Genomic DNA, 19,216 nt, shown 5'->3' with positions numbered 1-19,216 from the left:
CTCCCTCCTACTCTCCAAGTGTAGAGAGAGAGAGAGAGGAGGAAGTCGCCCGACAAAGAATGAACCAGCAAAAATGAAAATGACTAAAAAAAATTACTCGGACAACAACAGGCCTACATGCAAATTATACAGCCTTCCGAACAACTCTCTGTGCAAAAATGAGGCTTGAGGAAGCTACCCCTTGCGGCGTTGCTAGGGAAGAGCAACCTGGCCCTTTCCAGCGTCACTGGTGGCTGTGTTTGGAACAGCCACCTGTCAGTGCAGCGGCAAGTCGTTTCAACGCTGCGCCACTGCGCAGGTAGTGGTATCAATGAGGACAAGCCGCGATCTTTGAAAGTGACGCATTTTGCGTTGTTGCGCAATCGAAATTGGCATAGAATCAGAATCGAAATAGATTGGGGAGTGAAGGACAATGGACTCCGTGTTGGAATCGAATGAGAACTAGAATAGACTGGCGAGTGAAAGAAGAATGCTATAGCATTTCCTCCTCATAAATCCAGTTAATCGCCCCTAAACTTCGATCCCCGCGCTTCAGTGCACCAGTAGGCGCTGCCTATCCGTAATGGCCGGTTCTGCTCGTGCGCAAAACTTCAGGCGCACGACCAGTGTAAGGCGCCACTGGCCATAAAATTTATCGTAACAAGTAAAACATAATAGCAACCCTGCTATCAAAGAATGATCACTAAATTATAACACTGACATCCCAACGCTGCCCTAGGGTTTGAAGTACCACCGCATGCAGCATAAAACACAGCTATTTATACCCGATAAGCTGCAAAACACCATACGCCTTGCGCCTAAGTACCCTGTTCGCTTCGCTTATACACCTGCGCGTCTCGTTCGGGTTCATTAGCCAGCTTATAAGACCGCAGAATCAACCGACGTGAATGGCGCTAATGCAGACGCTTCAGCAAATGAAATGCTAGACCAAAAAAAAAAAAACTGTTGATGAGCGTGAGCCGTTAAACGTGCTCTCTGGCCGGAGGGCTTCTCCGGGCGTTGCTCTGTGTATCGAGAGTCGTTTAACTGCGAGCCAGCGCTTTGTATTGAAATTTTCAAAACGTAGTTGCCTCGAAGAAGCCTTTCCCTCCATATAATTTGCAAACCTGGAAAACTGTCCGCGTGAAGCGCGCTAGAAACTAGCCTTTACATCCTCACAAAACGATTTATTCAGTCAGTCAACTACCTCTCTATTTATTTAGACTGTACTCGGAGCCAGCTGTATGTGGCACTGCCGTAGAAGCCATAGGACCGCGAGCCGTCAGCTACTAGGCCTATGAGATTGGCTCGTGAGCGCTTGAGAAAAGCAATCCCGTGGAAGCACTATAATCGCGAGAGGTGAGGTTGTCCTTTTTAGTATAGCTACACTGCAATATTTGCACGACATTTTAACATAATCGGTAATAACTAGTGCTAAGCTTATCATCCTGCATTGAAAAACAGGTTTTTCATTATAAAAACCACCTAAATAGGTTGAACATTGCTTTCAAGAAAATTGGCCGACAATTAAAGCTAGCTAAAGCACATTCCATGTGGTTCCTTACGAAAGAAATTCGGGCCTCAGCAGACAACAACTCCTGTGTTTTTTGTTTTTTTTCAGACAATTGTCGCATTAACTTCGCTGGTGTGGCTTACTTGACCGAACGAGAGGGGCGCAGGGCTGTCCTGAACTACACGTTTCAAATAAAACGTACTTCTTAAAACGTAGAAAATGACCGAAACAAAAAATCAGGAAACAGAGAAGAATTATTAAAAAAAAACGTTTTTATGAGGCTGAATCGAATTCAGTGATTTCATTCTCTGCGAAAAGAGAATGTCGCCTGCAGGTGTGCATGCATTAAATTTGCAAGTCGAGAACAGCGCCCACATGCAGCTAGTTGAAAGCTCCTAAAAAAAAAAAAAAACTCCTAAATTTCCTCACTGTGCTACTAGCTCCTGAAAGCTGATGCGACCCGGGGCTCCGAAACACGACTCGGTTCCTCCCACGCACTGAGTTGGGTGGTTAGTCTGCCTTTCTTTCTCTCGTAACCCTTTTTTCTTTCCGCACACACTGAATTTTTAAGCATTACATTGTCAACACAGAATATACGAACGTGACATGACTACAGGGCTCTGCACGTACCGACTTCTCAGAAAAGCTTGTTTTACAGAATTTCCAATCTTTCGTCCTTTTCGATGGAGTTAAAATTCTAGAGGCCCTTGTACTGTGTGATGTCGGTGCACGTTAAACCCCAGGTGGTCGAAATTTCCGAAGCCCTTCACTACGGCGTCCCTCATGGCCTGAGTCGCTTAGGGACATTAAACCCCATAAACCAGTAAACCATTTATCGGGACACTAAGAAGGAAACATTCAATGCTGAGAAAATTATATTGAAAAAGTTTTGTCGGCGATTGATTCATACTCGTGGCGTCTACACTGAACATGAAGCGATGTCCATCGTTTCAATCTGAAAGGTACGGTACCCTAGCCTCCGTGATTAGTTTCAAGAAACTGTGTCGATGTATCGTTGTTCACTTGTAAAATCGACCAGTGTCAGTGAGATTTGCAGTTGATGTTTTGGTCTTTTCTACCTTATAAGAGCTATGTTTTCTTAGTGCTTTAATATCGGGTGCTTCACAATTAATGTTCTGCAAATTTTAATAATAGTTTCTGAAGTTAGAAAAGCGCTTTATGCGGCATAGCATTTTCACTGGTTTAGCGCATCAAAATACTGCTAAGAAGTCCTAACCAGTAGGCTGGTTAAGTAATACTGAGAAGTTAACTTATTAACTATTAGCTTTAGTATCATTCATAGAGGAGAGTGTAGCCCACTCTAAGTAATATCCACATCAGTTCTTGGAATTCTGAATACGCAGTTGTTCTCGGCCCTGCAGCCCCTCAAATCTGGCTATTTCGACGAGCTACGTTCACTGTAAATGTTGTTTTGCCCTTATATTCATCTTCTCTAGCTCAAAACACACACACATCAGACAAACGAACGAAACACATAAGGCGAAACATGGCCTCTCCCGGCGTCTCGAACGCGCAAGTTTGTTGAGCAAAGCGCCGAGGGTAACTGCGTTTTCGAAATTCTAAAAACACGTATGGATATTACTTACGGTTGGCCACACGCCTCTGAATAAATAAGGAGACTAACAGTAGAAGTTGAAAAGCTACCTGTTCAATATTAATAGCCGGTCTGCTAGTTAGCACGTTTTCGCTACATTCTGACCCGCTGCACCGCTGGCAATGCTATGCCGACGAAACGGATCTTCTAATTCGAAAAGCTATTTCTTTTGTTAAACTCATAACTCAAAAACAGGTGAAACACCCGATATACCGATACAGGTCAACGTCAACCTGTCCTTGGTGTTCCTTTAAACGCGGGTGATTTCCCCATCCTTTACACAAAGCTTCGACATCAGTCCAATTGCTTAAGGCATGACATGCTTTTACCATCTGCGTTGCCAAATTGCAGTTTCTCAGATTGCCTACAAGCTGTAGCATAAAGTAATAAATGCCTTTTTAAACACGAACTCATTAAACTGCACAATTATTTCCCGAACGTTCTTGACCAACGTTAAGAATAGTTTTATGGTTTCATGGGGTTTAACGTCCCAAAGCGACTCAGGCTATGAAGGACGTCGCAGTGGAGGGCTCCGGATAATTCCAACAACCTCGGTGTCTTTAACGTACGCTGACATCGTACAGCACACGGGCCTCTAGAAATTCGCCTCCATCGAAATTCGACCGCCGCGGCCGGGATCGAACCCACGTCTTTCGGGTCAGCAGCTGAGCACCATAACGACTGAGCCGCCACGGCGGTTGACTGACGTGAAGAGTGCAGTACAGGGGCTGTCAGCATAGCTTCCGATAATCGCGCTGTTGCGATTAGCAAATAGAACCTTACCGAAAGAATGTGGCTAAAACAAACCCTTTCGTCCCACGGCGCTCACATTTAAAGATGATGCATGAAATTGTGCTAGAATTTTCCGCATGCAACACTGTAGGGATAAAATGCGGCGCGTATCACACCCGTGCAGTGATATTGCAACGCTGAGAGGTCGCATGAAAATGTCACTGCGTTTGCACATTCGCCGCCTCTGGGAGCAGGGGGCGCAATGTGGATATTCCTCCAGTGACCGCGGGGAACGGGACACGTGCATTGCAAAGGCTTTTGTATGAATGACGGGGCTTGTGTCTGGTTCAGATCCGGCGAGATATCTTTTGTACGCCAGCGATTGTATCGGAGCGGGCACATTCACTCTTTTGCCTGTGTTTTTTTTTTACCTTTAAAAATATACTGACGTGGTAAGGAGGTTGCTGTTTCCAGATTTTAGCGAGGCCTGTACTACAGCTCTCTCCCAAACAGATGATATCTGGAACCGAGACCAATCAGTAGTATTTAACAGACCTGTTTCCATTACAAAACATTCGTACTGAACGTATCCAATTGAGTTTGACTTTTTCATCGGGGAGGTAAAAATCATCAACCGGAAAATATTTTCGGTCCCCTTCCTGCTGACTTAAAGTATTTGCGCTTTGTGTGTGTTCTCTATCATCATTAATGGAAATATATTTTAAGTTCAGTCACTTCTACAGTAAGGCACAAAGAGTAACGAACGAAAAAACGTAACAGCCAGTGAAGAAGTAAAAAACAAACAGAAGAATGCACACAGAAACGACAAAAGCAAATATAAATGAATAGATTACTGCGCTCTGGAAAAACTGCGCGGCCATAGGACTGGTGCTCTCGGACTCGTGCTATCTGCTAATGCCGCTTGTCGTCGACCCGGTTTCTATGCACACGCAGGCACTTCAAACTCGAAGCTGAGCTGGCCTCGATGACGTGGAAGATCCGCTGGGAGGAGATATCCAGCTCGCCGCCGGGCCACTTCAAAAAATTCGGTTCCCGTATGAGCCTGACGAGGGCCAGCCTGGCTGTGAGTCGAGTGGAGCCCTACGCCCCGTCTTTCCTTTCTCGTTTCTTGTGCACGCTTCCAATTAGCGCTTTGCAGGGGCCGACGCAACCTGCCCGTTTGAGCTCCGAAAGCGAGAGCCATGGCAGTTTGGCTGGCTCCAGCTGCCACGCATTTCCAGCTTGAGTGCCCGTCTGGTGGACTGCAATTCCATACGTTTTCTTCGGCCGTAAAATGATACCCTCAGAGCTGGTAATGCGAAGGCGCTTATCATGGGGATCACAGCCACTAATGCAGTCAAGCGATTTCTTCTAGCGATATTAGTCTCTGGGGTAGCCGGTTTCTGGATAGGGTAGCCTGTAGCTCACAAACTGAACTCGGGATGGCAGGTAAGACATGACTCAAACAAATACGTTTGCTCACGTCATTGTTTTTATATTGCCACGTATCATTGTAGCGTCCGTTCGTTCGCGCAAGGCCGCAGAAAAGGGGTGTTATCATTTTTGTTCGTGACGCGAGAAGCGACCGGACTTATCTCGATTGTTCACAGCCATGAACAGCTGCATCTACGTGTTTCTAGATTACTCTAGATGATCTCGACCTGTTATCTCGAAGTTTCCTTGCCGGCTTTAAATTGAACTATGCCGCGAGCAGCGGGCATTCGTTGTTCGACGATTGACGAGCACGCTTGTTGCTTACGCCGCCACCGAGTGATTCAGTTCTTTTGCGGGCGCAAATCAGCCCAAATAAAGAGCTTCGTTTGCAAGTCTTTCTGGTGTCTTCCTGACCGCTGGACTGCCGTCACTACAACGTGACATCTGGTGAGATAAGTCCGGTCGCTTCTCGCGTCACGAACAAAAATGATAACACCCCTTTTCTGCGACCTTGCGCGAACGAACGGACGCTACAATGATACGTGGCAATATAGTGCTTCGTAGTTTCAGATACATGGAGAAGGAGTGCTGGGAGCTTAGAGTGCAGTATTACTTTTTCAAACCGCAGATGAGCCTATTTTATTTACAGAACATTTTGAGCTTTTGCCTACCAAGTTTCTGCACTTTACGTTTGAACCGCTGGAGCGAAAAAATATTAATCTGCGCAGTGAACTTCGATGAAACAAATTTGGAAAAACGTTTGATGGAACCACTTTAATCCTAATTAACAATCAATGGCGAAGATTTCAAACGATGAGCATTATGTATTAAATGCTCTCTGTGAGACTTAGTGAGAATGGTAGCAAAAACTCACATCAAGCTCGGCATGACGGGTTTGACAGGTCTGACATTTTGACAGATTTTTACAGTAGACTCTTAAGAGGATTTATGGGCGAGGAAGTTCTTGTGGTTTTGTAGATTTAGATCGAAAGGCTAGGGTTCTTAAATGTGTGATGGCCTATAAATATTGGAATCTAGTTATACTAGGTGTTTCTGTGGAGACTTTCAAAAATGTTGAAAAAGCGACTTTTTGGGGTTAAAATACGCCTTTTGCGACATACTAATACCAGTGTTGGCGGATACGGGAAAGCTAGTCAATAGTCTTAGTAGTAAACTGGGCACCAATTTCTGATAACTAACTTTTTACCTGTCATAGATAGGTAACTGGTTGCAACAACAGATTTGTAGCCGACCGTTAGTAATTGCTGTATCAGTATTCATAATTTCGAAAACGCGATTACCCTCGCCGATGTGGCTCGACAAATGGCTGCATCATGAGAAAATAGAAGCGTTTTCGAAAGCATGAAGGCAAATCCACCCGTCCTGTGCGGGTAACTAGTCGAAAAGGCCAAATTTTGTCGAGCTACAGCGCCAAGGGCCAAATGCGAGCTACATCGCATTTTAGAAATTCTAAAACCCGATATAGTGTCCGTCAGCACTAGTAATACTATGCCGTAAAGCCATTTGTTTACCCCAAAAAGCGCAATTTTGTAAATTTTTAAAGGTATTCGTTAAAAAACCTGGTATATTTTTCTACTACAACCGCAAAAGCACCAAAACGACGCGTGGCGATATTTAGCGATGCGTCTTTTATGACGACACTTATAGTTTGTTGCAATTCGTTTTTCGTTGACACTTCGAACGAGAACAAACAAGGCACGCGTAATTCTAGTCCACCAACAAAATGCCAATTTAGCTGTCGCATCCAGAGGTGCACAGTAGGAAAAAAGAGGATTCATGTCGCATAAGTGGGACTCAAACAGGCAATGCAAGCCATAGCTGTAGGCGAAGAATTGCGCCTTGAAGCAGAGAAAGAGCAATCCAAGCGGCCATGGTTCGGGCATTCCGCCCTGTACTAAGAAGCGTTTGGCAACCTCTAATCATTTGCTTGCTGTGGATAATGGTATTTTGAACAATGTTCGACTGTGAAGCAAAAAAAGAAAGGGACTGTTTTTGTCGTTCTGCCTGCAGCAGAAACACTCTTATTAAAAATAAAATATGCTGCAATACAAATTTTAGAGCATTCCCAGTAAACACAGCGTTTTGTTTATGCTGTGTGTCGCTTAAGCAGCACTTGTAAATACTCTCTGCAAATCAGCACAATGTGGATGTGATTATTTTATTAACCAACGTTTTTTTCAAACACTGAGAGCAATGCGAACTCGACACAATGTGCATAAATAGCTGCTCGGCTTTTTTATCGATTATTTATGCTTTACGCGAATCGAATTGCAAATGTTCGTTAGAGGCTGCCACATTTGTCTGTCTTCCCGCCTTATTTTCTCATGCTTTCCTGCATGGGGATGCCAGCAGACCCCCTGCTTATATTACAATGGTATTGGATTTTGCTATCGGACGTAGGAAACTGCGTCAGTTCTAGAAGGAAACTCATTTTCAGAACCGCTGCCATCTCCTGCCTGGCTTATTTTGTTTTGATTGCAATGCGAAGTCTGCTATGAGACTATATTTATTGCTTTAGAATTCAGTCGCACGATCGTTTTGTAAGTACTGACGGCTCGTATAGCGGTCAACAAATGAAAGCGATCAACACCAGCGTGTGGCCACTCGTAAATTTGATGTCGTAGTGGAGCGTTCATCTCTTGGGAGACATTTATGAGCACAAAACGCTCGAACAGCCTTCATTCCAAGTCGTCATGCTCACTGAAAACTCATACAGAATGCGTCGTCCGAGCATAGCACCCCGAGCGTCACGCTTCATCTTTCAGGATAGTGGCGCTTTTTCTCACGACATTTCTTGTAAGATCATGCTAAAAAACTGTGCGAGCAAGGGTGATGTGTGTGTGCCATCTCCTGTGTTTTTGATCACCCTCATTATGCGATGCCCTTTAGGCCCTTAAGTGTATAAAATATGATGGCAGTGATAATTACAGTACCTGGAAACTAATAAGGGGAAAGCAGTATTTTTTTTTCAATTCTTAGATGTTTTATATCAGGTGTTTTACTGTCCCAGAAGCCTATATCAGCCGGCCTCAAAGCCGTTAGGTCAACATGGTTTTTCATAATGCTAGCTTTTTATTAGGTCTCGAGGCCCCATCAAACGACGCAGTTAAACGGGTGTTTACCCTTTTAGAGCGCAGCTCTTTGGCATCCGTTCCTGGGTTTCGCGTCGTCGTCGGCCTCGTAACCAGCTCCGCCCCCAATGTCACGCTTTTCAATTGGTCGAAATGCTCGTGACGTCGCAGTGCGCGAATTTCAAATGGGGCCAATTGTACTTTGGCTAGTAACCATGCAACCAATCAAAGGGATCGTATAGTGATGCTGCAACTAAGTTGGACTGAGTTTAGTTAATTGCTTAATTAATTAATTAGCCTAATTAATATAGAGGAGAATGAAGAGGTCAGAAGAAAAGAAAAGAAAGACGCGCGCCGCAGCGACAACAGCGTCCGCGGAAGGAGACGCTGCTGAAAAAAAAACAGATAAGTACGAAGCCGCGTTCCCTCCACCACCACGCACTTCCCCACTCTAGTAAGACGTTGCTCGTTTCATATACGTTGTGTCGAACATCCTAGACAGTTCCAACAATTGACAGGTTAATGACAGAACACGATGGATAGAAATGCAATATAAATATGAAATAGCCTAATTAACCTTTCTAGTTAGACCGCATAAATCAATAAAACCGAGAACGAAATTGGTCGAGTTGGGGAATCGAACCAGGGTCTCCGGAGTGCGATACGAGCGCGCTAGCCACTCCGTAATGCCAGCTGAATGGTTTGGAATGAACAAAGGCGCGTCTAGGTAATACGGCGTCTTCGTTCACTCCCATCTTCCCCCTTTCCCTTACGGCGAGGTGCAGGTGTCCACCCAGATATGCGAGAGAGATACATTTCCTTTCCTCAAAAAAAAAAAATAAATTTACCGTCCAGCAAGGCGTACAGCCGAATTGGCGATGGCGTTCTGTGGACTCCCTGGCAGCGTTGCAAGACGCTGTCGTGTTCCACTCTTACAGGCGAAGCTTAACATGTTAACCACACATCAGTAACACACGCGAGCCGCCGCGGTGGCTCAGCAGTTATGGTGCTCGGCTGCTGACCCAAAAGACGCGGGTTCAATCCCGGCCGCGGCGGCTAGAATTTCTTTGGAGGAGAAATTCTAGAGGCCCGTGTACTGTGCGATGTCAGTGCACGTTAAAGAACCCCAGGTGGTCGAAATTTCCGGAGCCCTTCACTACGGCGTCTCTCATAGCCTCAGTCGCTTTGGGACGTTAAACCCCATAAACGAAACCAAACCAGTAACACACGCAGACAGCCAATGGACGCGTCATTCGCTGGCAGCACTTGATTCATCATTCACAACCACATTCGTGACAGAATGCTGTACTAAGGCTTTCGCCTTGCACCACTTTAGTCGCCAAAGTGACTCCTAATTTTTGTTTGTGTCGGCATCGGCGGCGTTGTTTGGCACGTCACATGAAGTTGGCGAACTGTGCGCCGCAAAGTTGCCCAACGGCTTGCTGGTAGTAGCTGCCTACTTCGCCCCTACCGCACTCACGAAAGACGTCGTGCACTTCCTGCAACTCGCATTAACCGTCCATCGATCCACACCGATGTTAGTAGTGGGGGACTTTAATGTTGACATAAAGACAAACAGCAATTTCCTAACACTTATGCGGGAGAACATCCCGTTCCTCTCGCTCGTAACGCGTCCCACGGCTGTGACAACCTCGCGAGGCACTTGTATAGATCTCGTCTTTGAGAATCAAGCATTGGTGTACCAAGTCGAACATATATCAGTCTATTTCTCCGACCACAAAGCTTCCTTCATGACTGTCAAGAACTGTTAGTGGAGTCCTTGTTAAAGGAATACGTGTGAAAAAAAAAAAATTCTGTGATAGCGCATACATGTGTTGCTCGATTTCTTTGCCTCAATCTATCGAAAAGGTGAAACAGCTTATTTCCTGCGCTCAAATTTCGCATTAGGAAGTAACGTAATCGTCGGTAATTTTTTCGCTTCCCCATAGCCCCTCTCAAAATGCTGCGGGTTCTGCAGCGGTCACAACTAAGTATGGCGTGTTTAGTTTACCGTAGACTTCAACGCCTATTGTCTCTTGCACCTGTCTGGAAGTATTTACACGTGCGTTTCCAAGTTCAAAAAGATCGTAGCTTGTCTCTTATCTTATCCTTTTATCTTCGCTTTTCTAGCAAAGTTTCGTGGCGAACTAAATATCTAATCGCAGCAGACAGGTGCAAAGAATCATTTGTTGAAGCGCGCTCTATTGCAAAGTAGCTAAATTGATCACCATCTTGCTTTGAAAGAAAGCAGTCATGAGTGAGAATGAGCATGTTCTCTTCAATTACAAACTAAATTTTGCTTTTCGAATAACGAAAAAGATTAACGTTGCACTGTAAGGAGTGAAAAGACTCCGAGCGCTAACTTGAGACGCTGTCTTCTTTAGTGTATTGGACAGGCTTGCTTCTTTCTTGTTTTTGCTCAACCGCAATTGTCAGAGGAACCTGCTGTTACATAGAGCTTGTCTTGATTATCGACTTTTGCGTCTCTTTGAATCTCATCTATTCGTCATGTCTTTGTAGAGCTCAAATTCTTCTGAAGCCATGTTCTTTGGTGACCGCCGCCAAGTGTTCATCGGCACAGGCTTTTACAAGGTAACAAAAAAAAAAAGCCTTTTAAACCGTCTTTAAGCAATTACAATTGCAAACATTGACCGCAGTTTTCTTCTGCCATACACAGGGAATGGTGGTGGCAATAAGACCATTCAACAAGATGAAATTGGAAATTACTCGATCTCTTCTAATGGAGTTAAAAAATGTAAGTATATTGCCAGGAATTATCCTTTCCACCAGTTCCCCTAGAGCTGTGTGATAGTCTGCTGCTGGATCATCGTTAAATGCATTTTCCGTTGTTGCCTTTTAAATCAAGCAGATTTTAAGAGAAAATTACATTTCTTTTGTGTGTACATCGCCAACGAAAGTTTTTAAATATTATGATAAACTTCGCAGTGACACCAAGAAATGCAATGAAAATTCAGTGCAAGTTTCAATGATGATTCGAAATCTCAACAACCAAGCATAATGATCTTATGTTTGAAACGAATATCACGCAGAAATTGTTAGTACTTCGCGCAATTACAGCATTTATTGTAATATAAAAAGCAGTGGGCATCATACCTTTTTATCAGCCAACATCTTTTGTGATTATTTTTCTATGTTGCAGATGAAAGATTTACAACACGATCACATCGTACGCTTTCTCGGCATCTGCGAGGAGCCGCCTCACTGCTGCCTTGTTACAGAATACTGCCCGCGAGGAAGCTTACAGGTTGGTATATGTGTTGTCATATAATGCTTGACTTTTACAGAAGGGGTACCCCAGTCATTACGCGAACTTTAAAAGTGAGCAGCATTATAAAGCAGCCAATATAATTTAGAATCGGCCTTCAAGTTACTGTTCGAATTTAGTACACCTCTGTAAGAATGAAAAAAAAAAATCGGCATAAAAGTTTCTACTTCAGAAAAAGCACCACCTCCCTCAAATTCATTATTTCTATCAATAGTTTGCCAAATGTTTTAACGCTGGTACGATTACGATGAGGTAGTTTACAGCGATTTCTGGTCAAATCTTTTAATCACTTCGCGAATGCAGATAGTGACATACCTGTGAATCGACGGTTTTTCAACAGGTGAATTTTTTTTGCGACACTTTACAGGACATTCTAGAAAACGACGAGATCAAGCTAGACTGGATGTTTCGATATTCTCTCATGCATGACATTGTGAAGGTAAGCATCATTATTCAGCAGATTGAGCATGTTTCTTACTTTTTATCTATTACACTGCATATGGGACCAAACTAAGACTGCAATTTCGTAACACAGTACGAAACTGCCACTTCACAGCCTTCGGGTATAAACTTTTCTTACCCAAGCAAATATTCATTTTCCGATGGAAATCAAGATATGCTCTCTTTTCCGCGTGTTCCCATGAGCACACTCAAGAAGATTGTGCAGTAGTAGGTCTAGCAGGGCTGTCTCTAAGACTTTGTTCGACGTTCCTTGCAACGTGACTTAGTGCTTTCACCTACATTCTGCATCGTCTTAAGGAGCACATTTAGTTACATGCGTATGCGTAAGAAAGTTTCTTTAATTCATAACCACAGATAATCCTATGACACGGCAGAAATTTTGGCAAGGGGGTGATTTTTTTAAAAACACAGAACGGGCACTTGTAGTTTTTGTTATTTTGGTTTTTTTGGTGTGTGTCAGCTGGATTGTTTCATCTGTGGTTGGTTTTCACGATTTCCTTTTTTTCTGCATACATTCGGGCGACCAGCCGTATAAAGAATGAGCCGATAGCCAGCGCAATATTGTCGTCCGCTACTATCTAGTCATATGGTTCGTGCCGCGGTTTTTGTCTTTAAATCCTACGTAGGAGCGAGGAACTTGAGCTATTTGGCCGCTGGGAGGCACGAAGCTGATTTTGAACGAAGCACCTAAGTTTAAAGGCTGCCTAGAGTGGCCCTGCGCCTACACAATTCTCGAAAATATAACCATGTGAGAGCACAACGACTTGTTTGACTTCCACTGGGATCAAGGCTGCAGACCTGATGCATTTAGTAAAACGCTGCAAAATAGAGATGATATTGCAGTATTTCGACACATAGGGTATATTATAGGATATCGGTTGCTAATAAACAAATTTTCCTAATTACGTGATGATTAAAAATAAAATAAATTAACTAATCACAAGCTGATCACCGTTAGTTATTAAGTTTATTCGTTATTGGTAATTAAGTGTAGCTGTCATCTATAACAAAAGCCTAAGAAATGCGATCGCAAGAGTACTGCCCCATCCGTCGTGCAAACGCTGTTAGTGATCACACAAATATAGGTGTGCTGCATTAATATAGGGGTCAGAGATAACTGACTTGCATGCTTTCCCATTTAAACTTTTGGTGCCTGCGCAATATATATTCTTTTCTATCACAACTAAAACGCTACACGCAATAATACAGGGGTCAGAGATAACTGACTTGCATGCTTTCCCATTTAAACTTTTGGTGCCTGCGTAATATATATTCTTTTCTATCACAACTAAAACGCTACACGCAATAATACAGGGGTCAGAGATAACTGACTTGCATGCTTTCCCATTTAAACTTTTGGTGCCTGCGTAATATATATTTTTTTCTATCACAACTAAAACGCTACACCTCGAATGGCTAGAGATCTGGTTCTCATCAAGGTTCCTCAGTTCTAGGACAGAAAACAGAAACGAAGTGAAAAGTAACTATAGAAAGGATGCGAACGGACTATCACGGAAATCCTGCTGGCTTGGGCCTAAACTCATTTTCAGTCTTTTCTGTGGATTTTTAAATATGTTACCATCCTTCATGCCACACAGAGGGGTCACAATGGCGTATATGCATATATGAGAGTGAATTCCGTCATTTACCCCTTATTCAATGTGAGAAGTAGTGCGAGCACACCTGCAACCGCATGCCTAGTTTAAATGTAGAGCAGACACAGCTCATTGATAACTGATAATCCGAAGATGATGTGTTTTACTAATTAGCCGCTAACTGCTACATACATTGCTTTGAGTGGTGGCATCCTACTTGTGTACGGAAAAGATGAGCCGTCCGCAAAAGGGAGTTGCAGCATTACTTCACTATAGTGAAAAAAAAAAAAATATCCGCAATGACAACCAGCTTATGGGTGATGGTAAATTTTTTTTATGTTGACTTTTTCTCTTTCTTTTTCTGCAAGTATTTCTTTTGCTGAAAAATGTTGAACTTTTCTTTCTCAGAACTTCATCCACATGGCGTTCGCACGAGGGATCACAAGGCAACCTGTTCATGCCCTTTTGTTGTTACTGAAAACTTGCAGGGCATGGCGTACTTGCACAACAGCGTCATCCACAGTCACGGGAACCTAAAGTCCTCAAACTGTGTCGTGGACAGCCGTTTCGTGCTGAAGATTACCGATTTCGGCCTCCACTCGCTCCGCTCATCTGACACGAATGAGAACCATGACTCCTACGCCTTCTGGAGACGTAAGTTCCGGACACCAAACAGAAACAACGCAACAATCGTTCACCCAAAGGGTATAACTTCACGATCAGCAGAACCACACGTGCAGTGGTCGTTCTTGTCAAGCCTTGCTTTGTGACCAATTTTCTTCAATAGGCCTGAGGTATACCAATAGATGCTGAAATTTCACAGCATAGAACAGATGACGGAACCTGCCTCTGCATGGCAGGTGAGACGAATTAATGACTGAAGTGTAAACCTATTTTATTATAGCCTACCTAGAGTCAAAAGCTTGAAATACAAAGGAATGAAGTTTGCATCGACTGAAAGGAATTCCATCTGATGAATTAAGGCAGGTCCTAGAAATGTGTGCCACAGCCTATAAGAACAGAACGGCATTCAAATGAAAAAAGAGCTAAATACCAAACACAATTTTTTTTCAAGCACTTTCTACCAAGACAACTTGCCTTTAAAGCATTGCCATGTGTCTGCCCACATGTTGGCATCACCTGATTAGAGAGGCAAGTAGATTGAATAGGTAAAGATGCAAACCGAAGCAACGCGTTTCAAAAAGGTACATTTAAACCGAAACATATGCCTTTCGATTTCCGCATTGAAGCTTAAGAAAGCATGAACAAAGTTTCTAAGGCTTCGCTGGAGCTTAATAAATCCTGAAATCACACCTTCCCTCAGAACACCTTAAACTTTGGTGACTGTTTCCCTAATGCATTTAACGTAAAATATTTCTTACGGAGTAGCTTGGTTGGTGGGTGTCGCTTTCTTAGCGGTACTATGCAATATGCGCATAAGAGGCAGCAAATAAGTCCCTTGTCGTGGTGAACTCCTTTGGGGCACAAGGGCAGTCGTTAGCGGGTCACCTCTGGCGCTGGCACCGCACCTGCATGCGCGAGCACGTTTCCTGTTTGGCTGAGCGAGGCCAGCTCCATTTCACCTTATCAATTTAACGAGCGGCGAGAAGGACAACAAAAGGCGCACTATGTATACCCGTTTGATAACAACGTTACGAAAAGCATGGTTATCTTTCTGTGCCACCTTATTCTTTACAAGTTTGTGTTTGCCCTTACGCTCCTCACCGCTTTCGGAGCTTAACTGCTCCTCGTACACTGAAGCGAAAAATACAGAATTACGGTATTCTGGCGGAATTTAGCGCTGGCTCATGTTTTATGTTTCCAGCTCTTATTACACGCTGGGACGCGTAAACCGCGATACCTTCAAAATCTGCGAAACTAAAATCTTCAAATGCAGCAAATGCGCGATGGAGCCGATCCAGCGACTAGAGGCACATTGGAAATTCCGAGCGATTTATACACACAATCAATGCTGTACGAAGCCACCAGCAGGACGTCGGAACATTTAATTGAACATTTGTTTATAAAGTGCTGTTAACAAGCTGGAGGTATGTGTATATATCGTTCGTTCTGGTTAGTAAAACACAGTGCTTGCATGGGTCACAACAATCACGTATCGGATCCTAAATCCTAGAGTTTTGAAAAGTGCAGGTGACTTCTAATACTTTGGAAACATATAAAACAACAGGCTGATGAAGTGACATATATTTAAAGATTTGAAAATAATGAATGAGCTCGCAGTGTTTCTAGAGGTATTCCAGGTTTCTCAGTACTTTAGACGACTGAAGAGGTAGCTTTCTTCATTGCTAACTTCAATCATTCTCCTCTGGGCATCGGGTGCGGATGAGGCGCTCAAGTTTTTTTTCCAAACGAGTGGCAAAAATTGCGACCCCGATACTGCCACTCCATGTCAAGCATCAATGCATGTGCAGCACCCATGTTAATGATTCTCCTCCTAAACTCCACCCACTGAATAGCTTTCTATTAAAGAAGAAGGGTAAAATATACTGGTATCCTAACTTTCTTTATCAAAGTTAGAAAACGTTGTCTTCCTTCAGCGGTTAATCAGTGTTTCTCCACAGCCTACTTCCTGCCTTTTTAGATGTGGTTTTTGTTATTAAGCGAGCTTCAGCTTCAATACTTTGGAGTGGACTTTACATTACACTACTCTAGTGAATTCCAGGCAAAACAAATCAGAAATTCTCGTCCTACCACGGCGCAACTCTCTTCGACTAGGGCACAACTGCTCACAAAAGACTTTTACTTTTCGGTAGTCATAAGTGTGCCATGACTGCTATTTTTTACGCTTCCATTATTCACAAGGAGCAAAAAGTCTATTAGACGAAAGCAATGACGCACACGGAGGAAACTCCTTTCATCACCTCTGACGCGTTCGCCTCTTGTTGACACTGAGCCCAGATTCGTTGTGCAGAAGACTACATGGTTGAGGAGGCAGGACTCCCTTTTTTTTGCCCATAGATTGACGGGCTTGTCGCTCATGAGGACAGTTATCACATTCAGCTAATCTAATTACCAGTTCGCACGTTGTAATTGAGTGAAGTAGCATCACTTGAGCCTGCCGGATATACGACGTCATAAAAGAAGATATTATATTGCATCTGCACGGTACCTTTTCGTAGCTGCTAGAAAGACAAAAGAGAACCCCACAAAAATACTACATGCAGTGACAATAAGCGCCGTTCCTGTAAGCCCTCGAAAGACGGAACACTTGGAAGGCGTATCCACATTTATTCTGCAAACCAGCGCTCATTCCTGTTTGCTTCGGCAGGAAAGAACAACGCAGCAGGCGCCTAGTCCACCGCGGAGTGCCACTGGTTGATCGCCCATCTGAGTCCTCTACAAATAACGACCGGATTCTAGACCCATGCAAGGAACAGAGAGATTCCGCGGTGTTATGTCTTTCCCGAGAAAGGACACGTTCTCGTCCCACATCCTTGTTGCTGCGCGAGAAAGAGCTTTGAGAAGGAAAACTCCTTGTTACACAGGAGGTGATAACTCAACAGCGATCTCCTCTGTGTGGAATCACTGTCGCGCAGGCGTGCACTGCGAAGCTTGGTGCGAGAACGTCGCACCATAAATATTTCTCGTGTATCCTGTTTATCTAATGCAAACAATAAACTGCTCGGTTCCGTCAATTCAACAAAGCGTGTTTCTTTTCAGACCACATAATTCTATGTAATGCCATGATAGAGCTCCCAGTGCATTTGCCGGCAAAGGGCAAACAAAAAATGTATAGCGATCATTTGAGAAGAATCCTTAAGCTCTCATTCATTCGCTCTGCGTGAGTCGCTATATCATCAAGATGAATTGAAGTTACCATCGATTTGCTCTTAGTGTGAAATGCCAACAACATAACTTGCTCCTACGTGATCATTTTGCTAATGTGCGTGAGGATCCCGTTCAAATGTACACAGCAATTTGTGCAGGCAGTTCTGCAAAGGCAACGGTGATTGCTCTAAAAAAACGCGCAACACCGTAAACTACTAGCATTTGCGACTGCCGAGTAAGCCCTGGACTCGCTTTGCGCTGCTCTTCTTTTGTTAACAAAACGGCGTTTAGTTCAGAAATATATAGAAGATACTAGTTGCTTCATTTGCATCTCAAATTGTTTTATGTTTGTGCTAACCGTATGAAAAAGGCAGTAAGCCTCAAAGCAACCAATCTAGAAGAGAGAATCTCTACCACCTACTTGTCGACAGCCTCACTTTATGCCACAATGGCCGCTCCTAAAAGAAAAATCCATGGAGAAACGTTCCGGGATCAGGCGTCATTAGCAGCTGGTGTTGCGCTCTTCACAAATTAGGAGGGCAAACAAAAAAGTGATGGAACACTTAAGCTCCTCCTTAATGTTATGACGGCATAGCGCAGTGTGTTAATGCCCATATATTCAGAATTGGTTGGTTGGTTTGGTTTATTGGGGTTTAACGTCCCAAAGCGACTAAGGCTATGAGGGACGCCGTAGTGGAGGGCTCCGGAAATGGTGTTTCTCTACATTACATCCACAGATCCTTGTGAGACCTCATACCACTTCTTGGGCAGCGCTACAGCGGTTAATCGATGCGCCACAGCCCCGGGGATGGCAGGTTGCTCCTCCAGAGCGACCAATCATTAATTTAACTGCAATCTGCCAAGGCGGGCAGTTTGCTCTTAATCTGATGGGCAGGTTGTGATGCCGCCGCAAGGTGACATTACCTAGCTGGCCCACCTACCTTATAGGTTGCTTCTCAGGAGATTTGTAGCTCACGGTCAACGACACCGACGCCAATGACGCCGACGACGACGCCAGATTTTCTGTGACACTCCTTAACGCAATCGCATTAAGACACCCTACATGCCTCACTGGCGAAAAAGCCGTCCTGTCTGCGGCTGAAACTTAGGTGTAAATGGGGCTAAGCTCGAGTAAGCTCGTAAAAGCGTCCGGCCAGCTGCATCCAACGGATGAAGTTCAAATAAGCTCTCAGGAGTCTCGCGCCACCTGTTGCTAATGGGAGGAGGCTCGGGTAAGCTGGGAGGAGCGTCGTGCCAGCTGCAGCCGAGTGGATAGAGGGCGCGAAGATGACGAAGGGGATAGGTAGAGGGGAAACGCGGCTGCGTGCACATGCAGACGCCAGAAAGAAGAGGCTGAGGATGAAGACGCCGGAGGAACGTGTAGTGCTGCAAACGGTAAATCACGGATGAAGCCGGTCCTTCGACAGATTCCGAAGCTCGACGACGTGCACAGCGAGCTGAGCAGCAACGCAAAAGAGAGCGCCAGTGTGTCACCCGAACCAGCGGATATACACAGGCAGCAAGCCGAAGCAAAGCGGCGAAGACAGTCCAACCTTGTTAAACGGGATGCGGAACCCGATGAAGAGCGAGAAGCGCTAACAAAAGCGATAAAGAAGAAGCGAATGATGAAGGCGCGTGAGTGCCATGTTTAAAGAGGAAGAAGAAGACGCGTGAGGAACGTGCAGTGGAGAGGCGTGTGGCTTCAGAGGCTGCCGAACA

The 19,216-nt window shown here is 44.3% G+C and overlaps 1 protein-coding gene across 1 annotated transcript in view; it reads left to right on the top strand.

The window, feature by feature from the left end:
* The window catches only part of LOC149340432 (atrial natriuretic peptide receptor 1), a 161,505-nt gene that overhangs the window by 110,305 nt on the left and 31,984 nt on the right, over positions 1-19,216 (top strand). The window contains exons 8-13 of the mRNA XM_089549201.1: positions 4,794-4,923; positions 10,886-10,957; positions 11,043-11,120; positions 11,526-11,630; positions 12,019-12,090; positions 14,197-14,362. Of these exons, the coding sequence (XP_089405327.1) occupies positions 4,794-4,923; positions 10,886-10,957; positions 11,043-11,120; positions 11,526-11,630; positions 12,019-12,090; positions 14,197-14,362 (623 nt within the window). The remainder of the gene's footprint in view (positions 1-4,793; positions 4,924-10,885; positions 10,958-11,042; positions 11,121-11,525; positions 11,631-12,018; positions 12,091-14,196; positions 14,363-19,216) is intronic.

This window comes from Amblyomma mixtum, chromosome 6 (genome assembly GCF_055824585.1).
Source record: "Amblyomma mixtum isolate Tamu chromosome 6, ASM5582458v1, whole genome shotgun sequence".
Lineage (NCBI taxonomy): Eukaryota > Metazoa > Arthropoda > Arachnida > Ixodida > Ixodidae > Amblyomma > Amblyomma mixtum.
The sequence above is the reverse complement of the archived record's forward strand: the minus strand, read 5'-3'. Positions and strand labels throughout refer to the sequence as shown.